At 36.9% G+C, this 19,865-nt stretch overlaps 1 protein-coding gene across 2 annotated transcripts in view; it reads right to left on the bottom strand.

Moving 5' to 3' along the window:
* Positions 1-2,761: 2,761 nt before the first annotated feature.
* The window catches only part of PLCL1 (phospholipase C like 1 (inactive)), a 393,008-nt gene continuing 375,904 nt past the window's right edge, over positions 2,762-19,865 (bottom strand). For both annotated transcript variants that reach the window (XM_060152382.1, XM_060152383.1), the window contains one exon: positions 2,762-4,466. In XM_060152382.1, the coding sequence (XP_060008365.1) occupies positions 4,284-4,466 (183 nt within the window). In that variant the 3' untranslated portion in view covers positions 2,762-4,283. The remainder of the gene's footprint in view (positions 4,467-19,865) is intronic.

The following is a 19,865-nucleotide window of genomic DNA, read 5'->3' on the forward strand; positions in this document are numbered from 1 at the left end:
CAATAAATGGACTGGGCTAACTGATTATCCATGCTGGGAAAAGATGGAATTGGGACTATACCTTATGCTATACACAAAAATCAATTTTAGGGGACTTGTAAAGTTAAATGTGAAAAGTAAAAAAAAAAGCTACTAGCAGGTAATATAAGAGAATATCTTCATGAACATCCAGGGCAAAGATGTCTTAACACTAACCATAAAGGGAAAAAAAAATAACTTAGACTAAATTAGGGATCTATACATCAAAAGACATTAGCAACACACATGACAAACACAGCGTTAAGATTCTTAAGTAAATGCCTCTTAAAAATAAATAACAAAAGATAAAAATTTACCACCCCACCCAAAAATGATCAGAAAACAAAGGCAATCTCTATGAGATTATTTATAGTCAATGAACATATTAACATGTGTTCAATCTCACTAGAGAATAAAGATAAAGAGAAATAAGAAATTTAACCTAGTAGATTGGCAAAGATGAAAATTAAAAAAAAATTAAATTTAGTATTAGCCAAGATTTCAGAACTTTCATAAACTTATGGTAGGAAATTAAATTGGACAAGTTTTCCAGAGACTATATGGCAATGTATCACAGAATCCCTAAAAAATATATCTATTCTTTGACCAATTATTCCACTTCTAGAAATTCATCCTAAAGACTTTGGGATATGGAAGTTTTGCAAAAGTGGATTTTCATCACTGCAATGCTTATATAACAAGAAGTTAGGAAATATAAGTCTAGCAATAGGAGATGGGTTAAATATGTCATGATAATCCATATAGAAAGACACTATGTCAAAATTATAAATAATGATTTGGATCAAGGATAACCACCTAAGATGTCCACAGGGGCAAGATGTAACATAAATGAGTAAAGAGGCTCTTTGGCAAACTGGATAGCACATGCGCCTTTTGAAGAGGGCAACTCAAATCAATTGATACCAAGTAAGAAGTGGGGGAGGGTCTAGTGTTGTCAGTATACCTAATATTTTATTTATTTATTTTTTGCTGTACGCGGGCCTGTCACTGCTGTGGCCTCTCCCACTGTGGAGCACAGGCTCCAGATGCGCAGGCTCAGCGGCCATGGCTTCACGGGCCCAGCCGCTCCGCGGCATGTGGGATCTTCCCAGACCGGGGCACGAACCCACATCCCCTGCATCGGCAGTTGGACTCTCAACCACTGCGCCACCAGGGAAGCCCTATACCTAATATTTTAAAAGAAGTAGAAAATTGAAGTTTTTATGTGAAATCTCCTCATGTTTAAAAGTTGTCTATTGTTTAGAATTTTTTGAAAAAATTCAGTGACCAAATAAAATATGTCATTTATGGACTAGATTCAATTCAAAGGCTGAGAGCTCCAGTGTACATATATATATTATTGACATAAAAAGATCTCCACGATGTATTGTTTTTATTGTTGTAAAAAGCCTGTTACAAAGCAGTTTATATAATATGATCTCATTTTTTGTTAAAAATGAAAGCACATTTATATGTATAAAGAAATGCTAAACAGGGTCTAAGAGGTATAAATCTAAATGTAATAGCGGGAGATCTTTATTTTTTATATATTTTTCTATTTTCACATTTTTATATTGATCATTAATATTTTATTATAAGAAAATAGGATGAAGTTTTTTTATTTGTGGTTGTAACGGAAAGAGTTAATAATTTAGTTTAAAGTTTTGAGAATTAAATTAAAAATCAAAATCATTGAATAAATACTCTTGCACAAAATTTGGACAGACCAGAATTCAAAATCAGTTCTTCCACTTACTATATCAGAGGCCTTTGGCTTTCTCACCTACAAAATATCAGTGATAATGCCTACCATCACCGCCTCAAATTCCCTGGGTAATGTAAAAATTAATAAACAAAAATAGAATGAATATCTACCACTCTGCCTTCCTAGCATCACCAAAAGCTAAGTGGAGAGAAGGGGGCTTTTTCTAGAGAAGTTCAAGTTTGGAAAAAAACCAGACACTTGTAGAATATAATAATGAAAAAAGGTTGTATGTTTGTTTTTGCTATTCCATCAGGAGGTAAGACCTCTTCCCTGGCAACTTCTCTACTCTCAGAATCTAAAGCTCCTCTCTGCCCCACACCTCAATCCCTACCTACGAAGGATACCCAGCGCAGTGGAGCAGAGAGTCGCTGACACCAGAAGCAGCATTAGATGAGGTGGAATCATATCATGTTCTCAAGAATATTTGGGTACTAGAGCCTAAGTGTGCGTGGAGCCCCAGGACAAATGGAATAAACTAGAGAAGCCGCTCTCAAGGATTGGATTTGACCCTCAAGTAAAGACATGAATGAATATTCTTTGAAAGTTTGCCACCCTTTAGCTTCTCTTCCCACCTCTCTGTAAAGACATGAATTTCTCCACATGGTACTCAGGGAGGTGAAGAGGTCCACAGGTGAAACCAACCAACTGGCTAATGCAAGGAGGGTTTTGTTTCTGTCTATATCACCTCGTTTTCATCATAAGGGTCTTAGATATCTGCATTCCACTATTCCTTCCACTGTGAAGGGTAAGTATAATGGAGGGTAAAGACATTTTTTCAGGCTATTGTAGTACCACTGGAAACCTACCTTCAAATGAGCTCATGTGTCTTCCCAAGCGCCCAGTTTTAAACCTAGGGAGAAATATCATCATATCTGGTCCATGGAAATATCATACCCTGTAAGATATTTTTTATATAGTAACTCATTTTCATTATCATTCCTTTTTCAATTAATTCACAATAAAAGAGAACAATAAAAGTGTTGTTTCATATCTTTACTCTCTCAGTAATGTGCAACATGAACATAATAGTGTTAAGAAGTCAGAAATAACTTAACACAGTTGCTATAGAAGATGTTTATATTTGCAAAATTTCAACAATGATCTTCCCTAGGTTCCCCCAAATTAGCATATTTGTTAACCAAATTAATTAAGAAGCTTTTCAAAATAAAAGCAATGTTTTAAATAGATATATTTTCATAACCATAGAACATTTAGTTCTGTTGGAGGTAACAAACATATTACACTCAAGTACTTTCTGAAGATATTAGGGTAAAAATGATCTGGATGCAATTATAAATGTACCCTAATTAGTCATTTGCTTCTTTTGTGTGTATGTTTTTCTGCATGTGTTAAAATTATATCACAGATACTTTGTAATCGGTTAGTCCTTAAATCATCACAGTGTTATCTGACCCACAGAATTTATATCAGCTCAAGGTGATGATATGATATTGTTTGAACAATGTCTTTAAATTTAAATTTAGTGCTCAATTAAATGCAATGAAAGTCAAGACCTCCTAGCTGCCCATGTGTGTAATAGAAAATGAATGCTAAGATTCCCAGTTAGGAAGAATGAAACCTTCCTATAAATCACAACCTTGAAATTTCATAACTGAATATCGTTGTCACATCAAAATCCTAATTTCAACAGAGTTTTCATGGTGTTTCAGAGTACCACATAAGTGGGTATAAATTCACTTAAGATCAACTTTTCCACTGAAAAGTAAACAACTACAGAAAACTTTCTAAAAATTGATTTTATTTAATAAATATTTTAAAGAGTTCACTAACTGAAGACTTTGCTGATCTTCCCAGAAATTCTGATCAGTTGTTTATCCTTCATTCACTTTTATTTCTACTGTGATTCTTAGGAATTTGTCTAATCTATATTTAATCTATTAAAACATCTATGCATGATAAATTTGGCTTCCTTCAATTATAAGCTGTGTTACGATTTCCAAATTAAATGATAAAGGTAGAGAAGTAAAATTAAACACAGCAACAGGTTATAGTGAATTGCTCTTTAGAATTTCAGATGAACAAATTTGTCCCAAAATGATAAAGTAATAAGTTACTAAATGAATAATGCAACACAGAATAGATTTCAACAGCATCTCAATCTCTCTCTCCCGTCCCCACCTCTCTCAGTCCTTCTCTTTTGCTCTCTCTCTCTCTCTCTCTCCCTCTCTGTCTCTCTCTCTCTATCTCTGTCTCTCGCTTGCTCTCTCACACACACACACACATACACACACTTCCGCCCACATCCATACGTGAGTGTGTACACACATCTCAGAATTTTAAAACACTGCTACTAAAGATTTTAACTTAGATAAATTAACTATGTTAAAATACTGACATTGTGAAAATATCTGTTTATGTCCAATACCCCAGAGAGGGCATCTTTCTGTGAACTTCTAAAAAGCTTAAAGAAAGAAAACCAGAAGGAAAAACCAGAGTCCTTGGCAGGAAGCCTGGGTGAAGGCGTGGCTGCCACTCAGGGTCACAGCTTCCCATTGTCCTCGCTGCTCTCCTTCTCCTCTATGGCCTCCAGGCTGCGCTTGCTCTTGGCCTCGGCACCACTGCTGGGGGCTTTACTAAGGCCACAAGACAAGCACGCCAGCTGGATCTGCTTCATGTTCTCTATAGCTTCATTCTTGGCATTCTTCAACAGATCTCCTTGGCCCTACAAACAGGCAGAAATAGACACCAAAGAAGAATGTTATGGGCCAGGCAGATCCTAAGTGACATCACTCTATATCCTTCATGCTGTTGCTCAGTGAGGAAACAGACTCAGACTGGAGAGCCCACTTTTCCAACATCCTTTCCTTGCATTAGTGAGGGTCTTTGCTCTTTAAGTCAAGGACCTCAACCTGAGCCTTCCCCATTGTCTCTGTAGTTGCTGGGAGCCTCTGGAGATTTCCTGTAGGAGGGAACACCGTCTGGGGACCCTTATCTGAATGTACCAAGGACAATCAGCCCTTCCATCACCAGGGTTCGAGACTGCACACTGCTGTAACTCCTAACCCACCCAGCCCAGCATTCCTAGGCTTGGGAGAAAACAAGGGAAGAAGCTCTTCCTCAAAGAACTGAAAATTAAATCATCTTCTCAGTGTAAAAGAGCTTACAAAGCAAATCTCTGTAAAGTAAACCACACACCCTTATGCTTGGTAAGCTGTTTGTAGTATATTGGGTCATCGCTACAGCCTGCCTTTTGATAAGTTCCTATTTACCCATGTTCTTTTCTATTATCCTGAGGACAATGTTCCCATCTGGCTGATGGAGAGAGGCTCCAGAGGCTTAGTGTGTCAATCAAAACAAAAAAGCAAACGAGGATCACAGGAAATCATCAGTTGTCAGTTATATCAGAGTCTGAGAAAGATCTTTTCCAATTATTTTTTTTCTTATTTTAGGTCATTGTTGTAATTATCAAGTGTATATGCTGACACTAGCCCAAGGGGCTGAAGGAGTAAGTGTGGGGAAGCCAGAACATGTTTCCGGTGTGTACAGACAAAAGAGAAAGGAGTTCCGCCTCTCCCCTCCATTCTCATGACAATGCCTGAGAGTGTGACCTTGAAACTGGAGGTTACACGAGCTGCTGGAGAGTTCCTCTACAAAGCAGAGACTTCGAGAAACGGTAAGTCACCTATTTTATGCGAGGTACTTCATCATACACTGTTTGATCTCTTTAATTTGATGAAAGCTTTTACTTTAGGATGCATGAGGACCCTAAAATTAAAAATGCATTGCATTAAAAATGCCTTGGAATATTTCTTTCCTCAAAATCTGTACAAGCACTTGCCAATTCTATCTTAGGTCATAAAATCCTTCAAACAACAGCCTTTAAATATATGGGATGAATAAGTACAACTTGGCCTAATACTTTTGTTAAGGTGAACTTACCTCCAAGTACCTCAATCATGGATTGGGATTTTAGAAGTAAACTTGGAAGTTGTATAGTTTAGCCTTCTCATGAGGAGAAAAGAAGCTGAGTCTGATGAGGTGACATGACTGACCCAAGGTCACAGCTGGTTAATGACTGAGCTGGGACTTAAGTCCAGGTCTTCTGCCTCGCGGTTCAGTGCCCTGTTCCACACACCATGTTTATAATTTAGACTAAAACTAGAGACTAGAGAATGAACACTCTTTCAGATAGAGATGGACTTTCTAAGAGAAAAATATGCATGACACAAGCAGAACTTGGGGAGTATAGGCATAATGAGTCCCCTCTGGACGTTAAAAAAAGTCACATCCAGGCTTCCCAGGTGGCGCAGTGGTCGAGAGTCCGCCTGCCGATGCAGGGAACACGGGTTCGTGCCCCGGTCCGGGAAGATCCCACATGCCGCGGAGCGGCTGGGCCCGTGAGCCACGGCCGCTGAGCCTGCGCGTCCGGAGCCTGTGCTCCGCAACGGGAGAGGCCACAACAGTGAGAGGCCCGCGAACCGCAAAAAAAAAAAAAAAAAAAAAAAGTCACATCGACTTTGAAACATGCAATTCTGAAGTGATAATGGTAATAATACAGCATAGAAAGTGCTCACTCTCTGCAGGCATTCTTCTTCATACTTTACAGAGGTTCATTATTTGTCACAACATCCCCACAACATAGGCTCTTTTCTTACTTTAAGTTTACGATGAAAACAGAGGTCCAGAGTGATCCTCCTTCCCAGACTCACACAGCTGCTAAGTGATGGAGCTGGGGTTGAAATAAAGTCCAGCAGTTGGCTCCAGAATCTGTAGTCTTAACCACTACATGATGTGGCATCCCTTCAAGGCAAACTGTGAACGCTCAGCAAAGCACAGTAAAGCCTCCCGGTCATTGTCACCCATGGAAACAACACGGATAAAAAGACAATCATTAACCAGGTGGCACAGTCGGACAGAACTCAGAGATGAGATCTACAGAGTCAGGAAGATAAGATGCACCAACATTCGTTGGCAGGGACAAAAGTCAGAGTATCTTAGTTTTGCTTTTAGCTCCAACAATTTCCCCCTGGGCCATTTTATCTCCTGTAAAAATGATGAAAATATTCTTCCATCTTCCTCACAGTTTTAAAGATTACAAAAAATGTTGAAAAGCTATTTGTTGGAAATAAAAATAAACAAATGGGACCTAATGAAACTTAAAAGCTTTTGCACAGCAAAGGAAACCATAAACAAGATGAAAAGATAACCCCCAGAATGGGAGAAAATATTTGCAAACGAAGCAACTGACAAAGGATTAATCTCCAAAATTTACAAGCAGCTCATGCAGCTCAATATCCAAAAAACAAACAACCCAATCCAAAAATGGGCAGAAGACCTAAACAGACATTTCTCCAAAGAAGATATACAGACTGCCAACAAACACATGAAAGAATGCTCAACATCATTAATCATTAGAGAAATGCAAATCAAAACTACAATGCGATATCATCTCACACCAGTCAGAATGGCCATCATCAAAAAATCTAGAAACAATAAATGCTGGAGAGGGTGTGGAGAAAAGGGAACCCTCTTGCCCTGTTGGTGGGAATGTAAATTGATACAGCCACTGTGGAGAACAGTATGGAGGTTGGTTTAAAAGCTACAAATAGAACTACCATATGACCCAGCAATCCCACTACTGGGCATATACCCTGAGAAAACCATAATTCAAAAAGAGTCATGTACCACAATGTTCATTGCAGCTCTATTTACAATAGCCAGGACATGAAAGCAACCTAAGTGTCCATCAACAGATGAATGGTTAAAGAAGATGTGGCACATATATACAATGGAATATTACTCAGCCATAAAAAGAAATGAAATTGAGTTATTTGTAGTAAGGTGGATGGACCTAGAGTGTGTCACACAGAGTGAAGTAAGTCAGAAAGAGAAAAACAAATACCGTATGCTAACACACATACGTGGAATCTAAAAAAAAAAATAAAAAATGGTCATGAAGAACGTAGGGGCAAGAATAAAGACACTGACCTACTACAGAATGGACTTGAGGATACAGGGAGGGGGAAGGGTAAGCTGGGACAAAGCTGGGAGTGGCATGGACTTATATACACTACCAAACGTAAAATAGATAGCTAGTGGGAAGCAGCCGCATAGCACAGGGAGATCAGCTCAGTGCTTTGTGACCAGCTAGAGGGGTGGGATAGGGAGGGTGGGAGGGACGGAGACACAGGAGGGAAGAGGTATGGGGACATATGTATATGTATAACTGATTCACTTTGTTATAAAGCAGAAACTAACACACCATTGTAAAGCAATTATACTCCAATAAAGATGTTTTCAAAGAAAGAAAGAAAAGCTATTTGTGATTTAAATAATCACAAGTAAACTATGCTCTAAGGTGATATGAAAAGCAATTAACATACTCTATTACTAAAAGAAGTATCTTGATAGTGTGCATATTTTAATATAAATTTTACTAACTTGTTTAAAATGCATCTACAAGAGTCTGTTTTTACAGAGATATGTATATTGCTACTGCTTTTACAAGCACAAAGATTCCTTTAAAAAAACTGTATTAATAAACAGATCATACCCACACTCATTTTCAGAGTATTACTTTTAAGTGCTCCCTTTTCTTTTAGTGTTAAAATTTTCATCAGGCATTCTTAAAGCACAAAAATAGCAAAATTGGCATCTTCCCTAATTGCAAGAGAGGAGTAAAACATGCAAAAATATAAGGCTTGATACTACTAATGAATAATGCTCTCACGTCACTTTTCCTGCAGCAGGTTATAAAACGTATCTAATTAATCAGCCAGAATATCATCTCATCGGTTCTGAGAGGTGGCATCCAGGCCTAAATGTCAGACTGTGTCAGTTCTGGCAAATAGAAGTCAGTCTCTCTAGGAAACAAAGGCCAATTGGAGAAGACAGTTTGTGCCAGTGCACAAAAACAAAGGACATCATCTCCTGATAACCAGGGGACAACACGCCCTGGCTGCAGGATACAGGCAGAAAAAAAATTGGAAAAGAGATTAAGCTATTAACTAACAGAAGAAGAAAAAATGAAAGACTAAATTATGAAGAGTTTCCATTGAAACACTGATGTAAAAATGTTGTTTTCAATATTTTTTTTAAGAAGGAGGCATAGAGGTCATCTTTCTGTTCTGTGGTTAAACTCCTTGAGTCTTATGGATTAAGTTAGCAGAAGCAGAAAAGACTCATTCTAGGCAAAATTGTAAAGAGGGTGAAGTTTATTGTTAACAACCCCATCTTGGCATTCCTTTTCCGGGCTGACTTTTTCCCACCATGCTTGCAGTGATTTCCACTGACCAACTAGCATCCCTCTCTCTACTCTGTTACACTCCCTCTCAAAATCCTCCTAACTAGCCAGCTTATACCACATCTCCTCCCTCAAAACGCCTCTGTCCTGTGTATCATTTCCCACAAGACCTATTAGGTACTCAGATCAGCTAAGCCACTTAAAGGTATTGGTGTGTAGTATGCATTTAAGGAGTAATATAACAGGGCATTTCTAAAGAATATGCTCAGAAATTCTCCTCAAACAGAGGTCTTGGAAGAGAGGCAGAAAGGAGAGAAGCCCAAGAGAATTCATTTTACTTGGTGGTATATAAATTGTAACATCTCCTGGGAAAATAAATCTGGGATTGTTACGGCCTGGAATGTAAAATTAATGGACAATTTGACCACCGAATACTCAACTTGAAAGAAATGTCAAGCTGTTGCCAACATTTCAATATACGAGCAATCTCATGGGAATTTTTAGTTTCTCTCCTCTGGTACTAGGGATGCTTCAGGGGGAAAAACATGAGAAGGACTGCTTTAATCCAAAGAAAAGTAAGAGTAATAGAAAGCATTTCAGGCAGACTTATGCTGATGGGACAACAGGATTATCAAAAGTATCAACAGCAATGACTACCAATTCAGCCTCCACAGCTATTTGACTTCCAAATGCCACAGTCCATGGAAATCCCAACACATTTAAAAGGTAACACAGGCCCAGCCGCTCCGCGGCATGTGGGATCCTCCCGGACCGGGGCACGAACCCGTGTCCCCTGCATCGGCAGGCGGACTCTCAACCACTGCGCCACCAGGGAAGCCCACTACAGAGATTTTTGAACCTAAAAATTAGTAATGATTAATGAATTTTTTTTAAAGGAGACATTAAGCATTCATAACCAAATCCTTCCAACGTCATTAAACTGCAATTAAAATAAATCATCTAGAAATCAAGAAATATCGGATGCAATGAGATTGTAAATGGGACTGATATACTACCATACCACCACAATTCTTATTATTACTCATAAATTATTACTGACAATAATATGCTATCACAACACTAAACAGAGGCTAACACTTTGAACACTTAATATACTAAATGTAAACCAATTTGCACATATTATCTCATTATATCAAAACCATAAAAGGGGCTAGAATTCTAAATGTGAGTTATCTATTAGTTATATATTTGTAAGTTATTTAATAACTATATTTTATAATCTATCAAAAGACATTTAGAATTTGTGTTATTCCTGTTCTTACTAAGAAATGCAGTTTCCTTCTATAGTTTGAAAATAGTGTTGGCTACAATCTGGCAGAGTAACTTCCAAAAGACATTGACATCCATGGCTCTTAAAATACCCATTTTTCCCATGAACTGCCCTATCCCTTGTGATATTAGTGTATGAAAGAGTGGTCAAACATCATAACTAGTGTCCTTGTCACGTGTGAAGGAAATGTGTGGGTTGTCTCAGAGTACACCACAAATATTTAAAGCAGCTAATTGAGACTCTGGGAATGGAAAGGCCCTCACATATATACAACTACGCGTATAAACAAATGCAGCTCTGTCACCGGGCAGGCGTGTATGGGTATTTTTCAGCACACACTCAACGGCTGACTGATTCCCCTGAAATTCGTCCCATATGAGCGTCCACACCCACAGCTAGAGCCACCCCTGGATAATACTGCAACAAAAGTCCGCCACAGACAGCATGGTGGTATTAGCACCGCTTTATTTGCTCCAGCTCCATTTGGTGGACATGACCATGTTGTGGTGAGCTGTGTACTACCACCGTATTAACAGTTCAAAAAGCATGCTTTTGGGGAATCTCTGTATTATCTAAAGGGGGTAAATGTTTTGCTCCAAAGAGGTAGAAACAACTATTACAATGTCCTTCATTTGAGAAATTAAAATAGCAAATCAAAAATGTGTTGATGTCATGACAGATACATTTCTCTTGATGTTAGATTACTGGAATATTGGGTAAAACGATGCAAAGATGGCCTGGGATCCTTGCTCTCCAGAATGAAAGCCTAGTTTTGTAGGGAATGTATACAACATGTTAGCAAGAGTTACGGGCACAAAGATGTAGCCATTAGGGAAATTATGTACAAAATACCTCAACTGCACAAAAATAGAAGTTCTCATTGCCTAAAGTTATTAAAACTCAGATTTATTATTTTTCAAGACCTTGTCCACCAAATATTTCAACTGCATTCTACTCACCACTTAAGAAGTTGAATTTTTACTCTATGAACTTTCAAGAAATATGGATGAATAGTTGTAGAGCAGTTCTGGTCTAAGAGTACTGACTTATTGGAGCTTCTTATGTTACTCTTCTCCTGAAACTCTGAACTCAAAACAAAGGAAAAGACACTACCTTTCAAATCTTTATCACATAATGCAATTAAACTATTTCATTTTTATAGGAACAAAAAGTGAATTACATTGGACATGTTTACCTGAGCCATTAGATTTTATACCCTTTATAAAGTTAAGTTTTTTAAGTTAGTTTTATGACTGATACATTTTAGTATTGGTCAGAAACTCCAATTAATCAGATATCTCTGAAGATTATGGAAAGAGAATATAAGTAAATATTTTTAATATCTGAGAATCTAGATCTGAAGGAAGAATAATTTACAAAATGTAGAAGATACTTCAAAGAAATTTTAAGAATAATTCAATGCCAACAAGACCACACAACATTACAGAATAAAGCAGAATGACATGTTTAATAAGCACAGCCATAGAAAAGGCTCTAAAAAAATATGAAGTCATACTCTATTAAAATTCAACATAATGAAAATTATGTTTGAAAGTTAAATTTGAAAGCATACGTTTTAAGACCTGACAAATAAGATTTTCTTTTTCCACAAGTCTTTCTCAAATAACATCCTGCTTTGTTACAATACCTTTCTCATCAGGAAATCTTGACTGACTTGAGTGTTGACAGAATGAAGGACCCTATTTACTTCAAAATGGTAATTAACTGCATCTTAAGCAGAAAGCCTTTGTATTAACCATGTTTTTTAAAAATAGTTTTTAATATAGAGGAGACCATTATTGTGTCCCTGTGTGTGTGTGTGTGTGTATAATACTATATGTAAATAAAGTAGTTTAATAGTATTTAAATACTAATCACTAATAATAATATAATTGCATCACTTTAACAGAATAAAATATAAAAATTGTATGATCATTTCAATAGTTGCATAAAAAGCATTTGACAAAATTCAACATCTTTTTATGATAAAAACTCTCAACAAAGTGAGTATATAAGGAATGTACCCCAACATAAAAAAGGACATATATGACAAGCCCACAGGTAACACCACACTCGACAGTGAAAGGTTGAAAGCTTTTCCTCTAAGATCAGGAACAAGACAAGAGTGCCATAAGAGTGCCCACTCTCACTATTTCTATTCAGCATAGTACTGGAAGTCCTAGCCAGAGGAATTAGGCAAGAAAAATAAATAAAAGATATCCAAACTGGACAGGAAGAAGTAAAATGATGACCCAATCTTATATATAGAAAACTCTAAAGACTCCATCAAAAAAAACTGATAATAGAACTAATAAATGAATTAATAGAACTAATAAATGAATTCAGTAATAGAACTAATAAATGAATTCAGTAAAGTTGTAGGATAAAAAATCAACATACAAAAAAAATCAGTTGTGTTTCTATACACTAATAACAAACTATCAGAAAAAGAAATAAATAAAACAATCCCATTTATATTAGCACCAAAAATAATAAAATATTTAGGAATAAATTTAACATAGGAGGTGAGAGATCTGTACACTGAAAATTACAAGGCACTGATGAAAGAAATTAAACACAAATAAACGGGAAGATATCCCATGTTCATGGATCAGAAGAATTAATATTATTAAGATGTTCATACTACCCAAAGCCATCCATAGATTCAGTGCAATCCCTATCAAAACTCCAATGGCATTTTTCACAAGAAAAGAAAAACAATCCTAAAATTCTTATGGAACAACAAAAGACCCCAGATTGCCAAAGCAATCCTGAGAGAGAAGAACAAAGTTGGAGGCATCATACATCCTGATTTCAAACTATATTACAAAACTAATCAAAACAGTATGATAACTGGAGTAGAAACAGACATGTAGACCAATGGAACAAAACTGAGAGACTAGAAATAAACACATACATATATGGTCAACTAATATTTGACAAAGGAGCCAAGAATATTCAATGGGGAAAAGATAGTCTTTTCAATAAATCGTGCTAGGAAAACTGGGTATTCACATACAAAAGAATAAATTGCAGCCTTATATTACACCATTCACAAAAATTAACTCAAAATGGATTAAAGACTTAAATGTAAAACCTGAAATAATAAAATTACTAGCAAAAAAATAGGAAAAAAAACTTGACATTGATCTTGGCAATGATTTTTTTAATATAACACCAAAAGCACAAGCAAAAAAAAAGCAAAAATAAACAAGTGGGACTACAACAAACTAAAAAGCTTCTTCACAGCAAAAGAAACAAAGAAGGAGATGAAAAGGCAACCTATGGAACTGGAGAAAATATTTGCAAACCGTATATCTGATAAGAGGTTAATATCTAAAATACATAAGGAACTCAATATGCATGTACTAACTCAAAATATATAACTCAATAGTAAAAAACAATCTGACTAAAAAATTGGCAAAGATACGAATAGACATTTTTCCAAAGAAGATATACAAATGGACAACAGGTACATGAAAAGGTGCTCAATACCTACCAACATCAAAACCACAATGAAATATCACCTCACCCCTGTTAGAATGGGTTTTACCAAAAAGACAAGAGGTAATAAGCATTGGCAATGATGTGGAGAAAAGGGAACCCTTGCACACTGTTGGTGGTAAAGTAAATTGGTACGGTCATATACAAAAAGAGTGTGGAGGTTCCCCCCAAATTAAAAATAGAGCTACTATATGATCCAGCAATTCCACTTCTGGGAATATATCCAAAGGAAATGAAATTAGGATCTCAAAGAGAGACCTGCACCCCCATGTTTAATGCAGCATTATTTACAATAGCCAAAACATGGAAATAATCTCAGTGTCCACCAAACTAATGAATGGATAAAGAAGATGTAATATATATATATGGAGATTTTATATACATATATGTGTGTGTGTGTGTAAAATGGAATATTATTCAGCCATGAGAAAGAAGTTAATCCTACCATTTTCAACAACATAGATAAATTTTGAGGGCATTATACTAAGTGAGACAAGCACACAGAGAAAGACTATATGTGGAATCTCAAAAAACCAAATTAATAGAAACAGAGTAGGTTGGTAGTTGCCAGGGGCTGGGGGGTCGGGGGAAATGGGTGAAGGTGGTAAATGGGTACAAGCTTCCAGTAACAAGATGAATAAGTTCTGGAGATCTAATATACAGCATGGTGACTATAGTTAACAATACTGTTTTGTATACTTGAAAGTTGCTAAGAGAGTAGATCTTAAAAGTTCTCACCATCAAAAAAAACGTAACTACATGAGGTAATGGATTTGTTAACTAGCCTTATTGCGGTAACCATCTCATAATATATACATATATCAAATCATCACCCTGAACACCTTAAGTTTACATAATGTTATATGTCAATTATATCTCAATAAAGCTGAAAAAATAATAATATAATAATAATACAAAATTAATAATAATCAAGTAACAAGAGTGCTGATGACAGGTAGTATTGATGGGTAACACCTGAATTCATCAATAAAACCTATTGCATTGAGATGCTTTTGTTGACCAGATCATAAAAAGAAGTATAGGGGCTTCCCTGGTGGCGCAGTGGTTGAGAGTTCGCCTGCTGATGCAGGGGACACGGGTTCGTGCCCTGGTCTGGGAGGATCCCATGTGCCGCGGAGCGGCTGGGCCCGTGAGCCATGGCCTCTGGGACTGTGCGTCCGGAGCCTGTGCTCCACAGCGGGAGAGGCCACGGCGGTGAGAGGCCCGTGTACCGCAAAAAAAAAAAAAAAAAAAAAAGAAGTATGGAATTTAATGTCTCCAATTCCCACTTATTGTCCCTATTGTATCCTGTTCTAAGCTATGGATATATGAACTGCTTTTTCTCTTTGATTTAGGAATACTGGTGGTCTTTGTTAGCTATCAGTTAGGACTTGGGTCTTCATTTTTGTCTTATTCACCTATCAATACATCAAGCAAATATTTATTAAACATCTACCATATGCCAGACTTTGTCTTCACCTGTGGTTGTCAACCCTATCAAAACCAAGATCCTTTAAAACAAATATTTTGTAAGGCTTCCTTTATTATTCTAAAATTAAAGTCATAAATAATATAACCTAGCTATATACATTATTAAAAATTAAGTAAATGTAGTATCCTAGCTATAATATAAGGAGAAATAAGAATGGTCATTTAAAATAAAATAATATGTATTTCAATATGTAAATGCCCAGGCAGGCACACAAGAAACCATAATGAAGTAGACAAATGCCTGTACTTACTTAATATGAATTCATTTAAATTTAAGAGAGATAAGATCAGATGCCTTTCCACACACACAAGATACAGGAAAATGACAATGCAGATGTACTACAAAGACACTAGTATAAAAACAAATAATGGCAACTGACCAGACTTATTTACATACAATAAAAGAAGGAAGGAAATAACCTTAATTAAGATAGGGATAATATGTCAAGATGAGTACAGAGTCTCACCACGGAGAAAAAGTCTGATAATCCCACAAGTGAGGAAGTAAGTAAAGTCCATACACCCCACCAAATTTGCCAAATCTTCAAAAGTAGCTCAAAGGGCATTTTCCTTGTGGTTGACAATATCAGCTTCTACTTCGCAGGATACTGTGGGATGCTTATCATGGATTATCAATAATAAAGTATCATATTAAAACGAATATCTCACTTCAGTTTGTTCCAGTATTACTGTATAGCAATTATACAATCAGGTGGACAGAATACCCAGAGGAAATACATTATTCAATAATTTGGAAACAATGTCTTTATTCATTTAGGCTTCCCTCTCAGTAACTACCTTTTCCTCATGTACTGGGCCTCTCACATAACTTCTTGTTAAATAAACATCATTTACAAAAGTACTCTGATTTGTATTTTAGAGGGTGTAGTCAAGCAGGACTTGAGAAAGTCTTGCAGGACATAGGGCAGTTCTTCATTATGTTGCACCATCCTGCACAGTGCAGGACGGCCAGCATTCCTGGCCAGTCCCACTAAATGGCAGGAGAATCCCCCCAAGTCACCTCTACAATGTTCCAAAACACCCTCTAGGGGTCAGTACTGTGCCCATTAAGAACCATCAGGCTAGACTCTGGGGATAACACGGTGAGCACAGATCCCCTCCTGCCCACATAAAACTTAAGTCTAGTGAGGGACACAGGCAAAAATAAAAAAAAATCACAAAAAGAAAGTTATGTCTAATCGCAAGTTGTGCTGTGTGCTTAAAGGAAAGGACTGTGATGCTGTGAGAATGGGTATTCTAGGGGATGAGTCAAGGCTTCCTCATAAAAGCGACAACGGAACAACAATTTGAAAGATGGAGAAGCTTCTTCATCTTACAATCAGTGAAATACGATGTAAGGATCTTTTGATGCTCACCTTGAGTCCTCAATCCTTCTACAGTCTTACAGATACAGATATAGAGAGTATGGGAGAGTGTTCTGGAAGGATACTGCCTCTATGACGTAGTACCAAAATAGTCTAATATATCCCATTTTTCCTCATATTTTATTTACTTAGAATTTACTTTGTTTCCTTGAAATTTATACTTGGGAAAAACCACTGAAAGTGGAAAATACTCAATAAAGTTTAATTTAGTGACAGTATCATTTTGTTCTGCTAAGTAAGAGTTCTTAGTAATTATTTCAAATTTTTGAAGTACAGCTATAATGTTTTCATAAATATATAGATGAAGAAATGGACTCAAGACAGCTAAATAAATACATTGCTCAAGCTCACACAGAAAATAAGTGTGAAGGAAATAACTAGTAACGCCTGCTTCCGAGACCAACAGATGCTTTTTCTTCACTGCATTATTTTTCTTTGTGTTTAGGTGCATTACATGCTATATCGCTCATGTCATCTAATAGGTCTTAGAAATGCAGAGAAGAAAAAAATAGCTTAAGACTTACTTGGTTTTAAAAAGAAAAATGCTTTGATAGACCCTCAAAAATGCTTTGATAGACTCACATAAATACTACTTTTGTGCTCATACTTTGATGTCTGACCTTTGCCTTCAATATGGGTACAGAGTTTGGAATAATTTAATAATTTTAATCTGAGCCAACTTTTCAGAAAACTGCAATACAAAAGCAATGATAGAAGATTCATGATTAGGGAAAGTGTGGAGAAGATGACTGGTTTTCATTTTAAAGACCTCATCATAAGCGCTTGTAGATCAGATCCAAAAAAGAAGATTATAAGTGAATCAATCCATTACAAGTACCAGCTGAACTTTTTTTTTTTTTTTGGAGTATAACTGCTTTACAATGGTGTGTTAGTTTCTGCTGTACAATGAAGTGAAGCAGCTATATGTATACATATATCCCCTCCCTCTTGGACCTCCCTCCCACCCCCTCATCCCACCCATCTAGGTCATCACAGAGCACCAAGCTGAGCTCCCTGTGCTATACAGCAGGTTCCCACTAGCTATCTATTTTACACATGGTAGTGTACTTATGTCAAACCTTTCTGAAGAATGCTACAACGTAAAAACTCATCAGTTAGTTCTCAGATCCCCAGGATACTGATTCTCCTTGCAGTACTCATGAACCCTAAAAGTCACCCACATAAGATGGCTGCCCAGGATGGTACACACAAGTTGAGAGCAGAACCAGAACCCCAGGAGTGATGAAGGAATATATCTGATTCTAAGGATTCCACATTTCTGTCATACAATAACAATTTGGCCTAGAGGCTTTGAACTGTAACCATACTGCTATTCTACAGGTGAACATATAGTATGACCTGCACAATCAGACTACTTGGGTTCAAATCCACCAAGTGTTAGCTTTTTGACCTTGGGCAAGGTCATGCAATGCCTCCGTTTCCTCACCTATAAAATGACCATGATAATTGTACCCATCTCTAGGTTTAAAAGCAAGATTAAGAGAGATAATACGTGTGAACCATATAGAACAACGGCTGGCACACATGGTAAACGCTAATGATTATTAGCTATTACTATCATTTTATAAACTGAAAATTTAAAGCTTTCAGTAAATGCAGTGTTTCACTATCAGTAACATTAGATATATGTATCAGTAATGTTATAGATATCTACTGTATTTTACCTTCTAAATTGTGAGGAAACATAAGCACTTTGAAGCTTAAAAAAGACAAGTTGGTAAAGTCAGGGGGAATAAACCATTGCTGAGAATAAAATTCAGGATTGATCACCCGTTAACCCTATGAAAAATCTCATAATGTTTAAAATAAAAAGAGTAACAATTGCATTGATGTGGGAACTTTCCTTGGGAAACCCCAGAACATGTAATCTTCCCCCCTCCAAAAGTCTACTTTCTTATTTGTAATTTAGAAGTTACAACACTGTTCAGTGTAAAACACAGAAGCATTGCTCACTATTGGAATAAAAAGTTTTAAACAGCTGTTTCATTTAGGCCAGATGAGAAACTGAAAATGAACTGAAATCATCTGTCACCAAAAGAAATTAATGACAAACATTATCTTTTGTGACAGGACTGTTATATTTCTGAAGATACCATAAGAGAGATTTCTGCCAGGGTACTCTGTTTAAGAAGCCATCTATCTGCTTTGGGCAAATGACTGTGAACCTAATCCACTTACAGAAAATGTCAACAAAATTGCTTCAGCACCAGTGAGCTGAATAATAGAAAACCCCGAGCTAAATTCTAAAAATATGATTCAACTGCAGAAAGCTTTGTGAATTGAGGTGTGTGTGGTGATACTGGTATCCTGAGAATTCTCTTGCAGGCATTTTGACAAAAGAGCCATTCAATAAAACAATAAGTCACTGCCTGTTGATTTCCCCCCTCTCTGCTCTTTCCTTCCCCATTATCGTGATCATCTGCCTCTATGTCAACAGATCTAATAAGAAAGGACAGAAGAGTGATATCAACCTTTAGCAAGGTGACAACGGTAACTAATTGCACTTCAGATGAAACTTTGGTAGTAGATGGTCATCATCACAAAAAATATATTGTTTAAAAGTTCTAGCATCTCAAAGTAACTTTCCCTGTGTAATGAATGACCCTGAAATCCAACTTCATACAACTATCTTGAGTGCCACAAGCCACACGCAGAACAAGCTCCTATAAAAACCTCTGCTTCACCAACTCGTGCTATTTCCATTTCAAAAAGATTATTTACAATGGCTTGAAGGATGTAGGATGCCTCAAACCCCAGAGCAGACAAAGGCTACAGGGATAGTTACTAATATTAGTTACTAGTTACTAATATTAGAAGGATATTTTAAAAAATCCATTCTGGAAGTTACTTGGTAAGGTTTCACTTTAAGAAATTACTGATTGCATTGCCTAAATTATTGGCTACTTGATTCACCCAAAAAATAAATCTGCAAAAATGCCAGAATAAGAGTGTAGATGCAATAACCAAGGTCCAACATCAGGGTGAACTGATCACAAAATGGCTTCAGCTGCTTAATGGCCGCAGCGCTGAGACTTTCAGTAAGCAAGTGGTTTCTTGTGACATCTGGCCCTGTGTTGCACAACTCCAGGGGCTCCGTTCATACTGTCTTCTATGCGCACAGCATTCCCTGCAGCCCAATGACAGACGTACTGCATCTGGTCTAGACGTGTCCTTTCACCAAGGACG

Source organism: Lagenorhynchus albirostris, chromosome 6, assembly GCF_949774975.1.
Source record: "Lagenorhynchus albirostris chromosome 6, mLagAlb1.1, whole genome shotgun sequence".
Lineage (NCBI taxonomy): Eukaryota > Metazoa > Chordata > Mammalia > Artiodactyla > Delphinidae > Lagenorhynchus > Lagenorhynchus albirostris.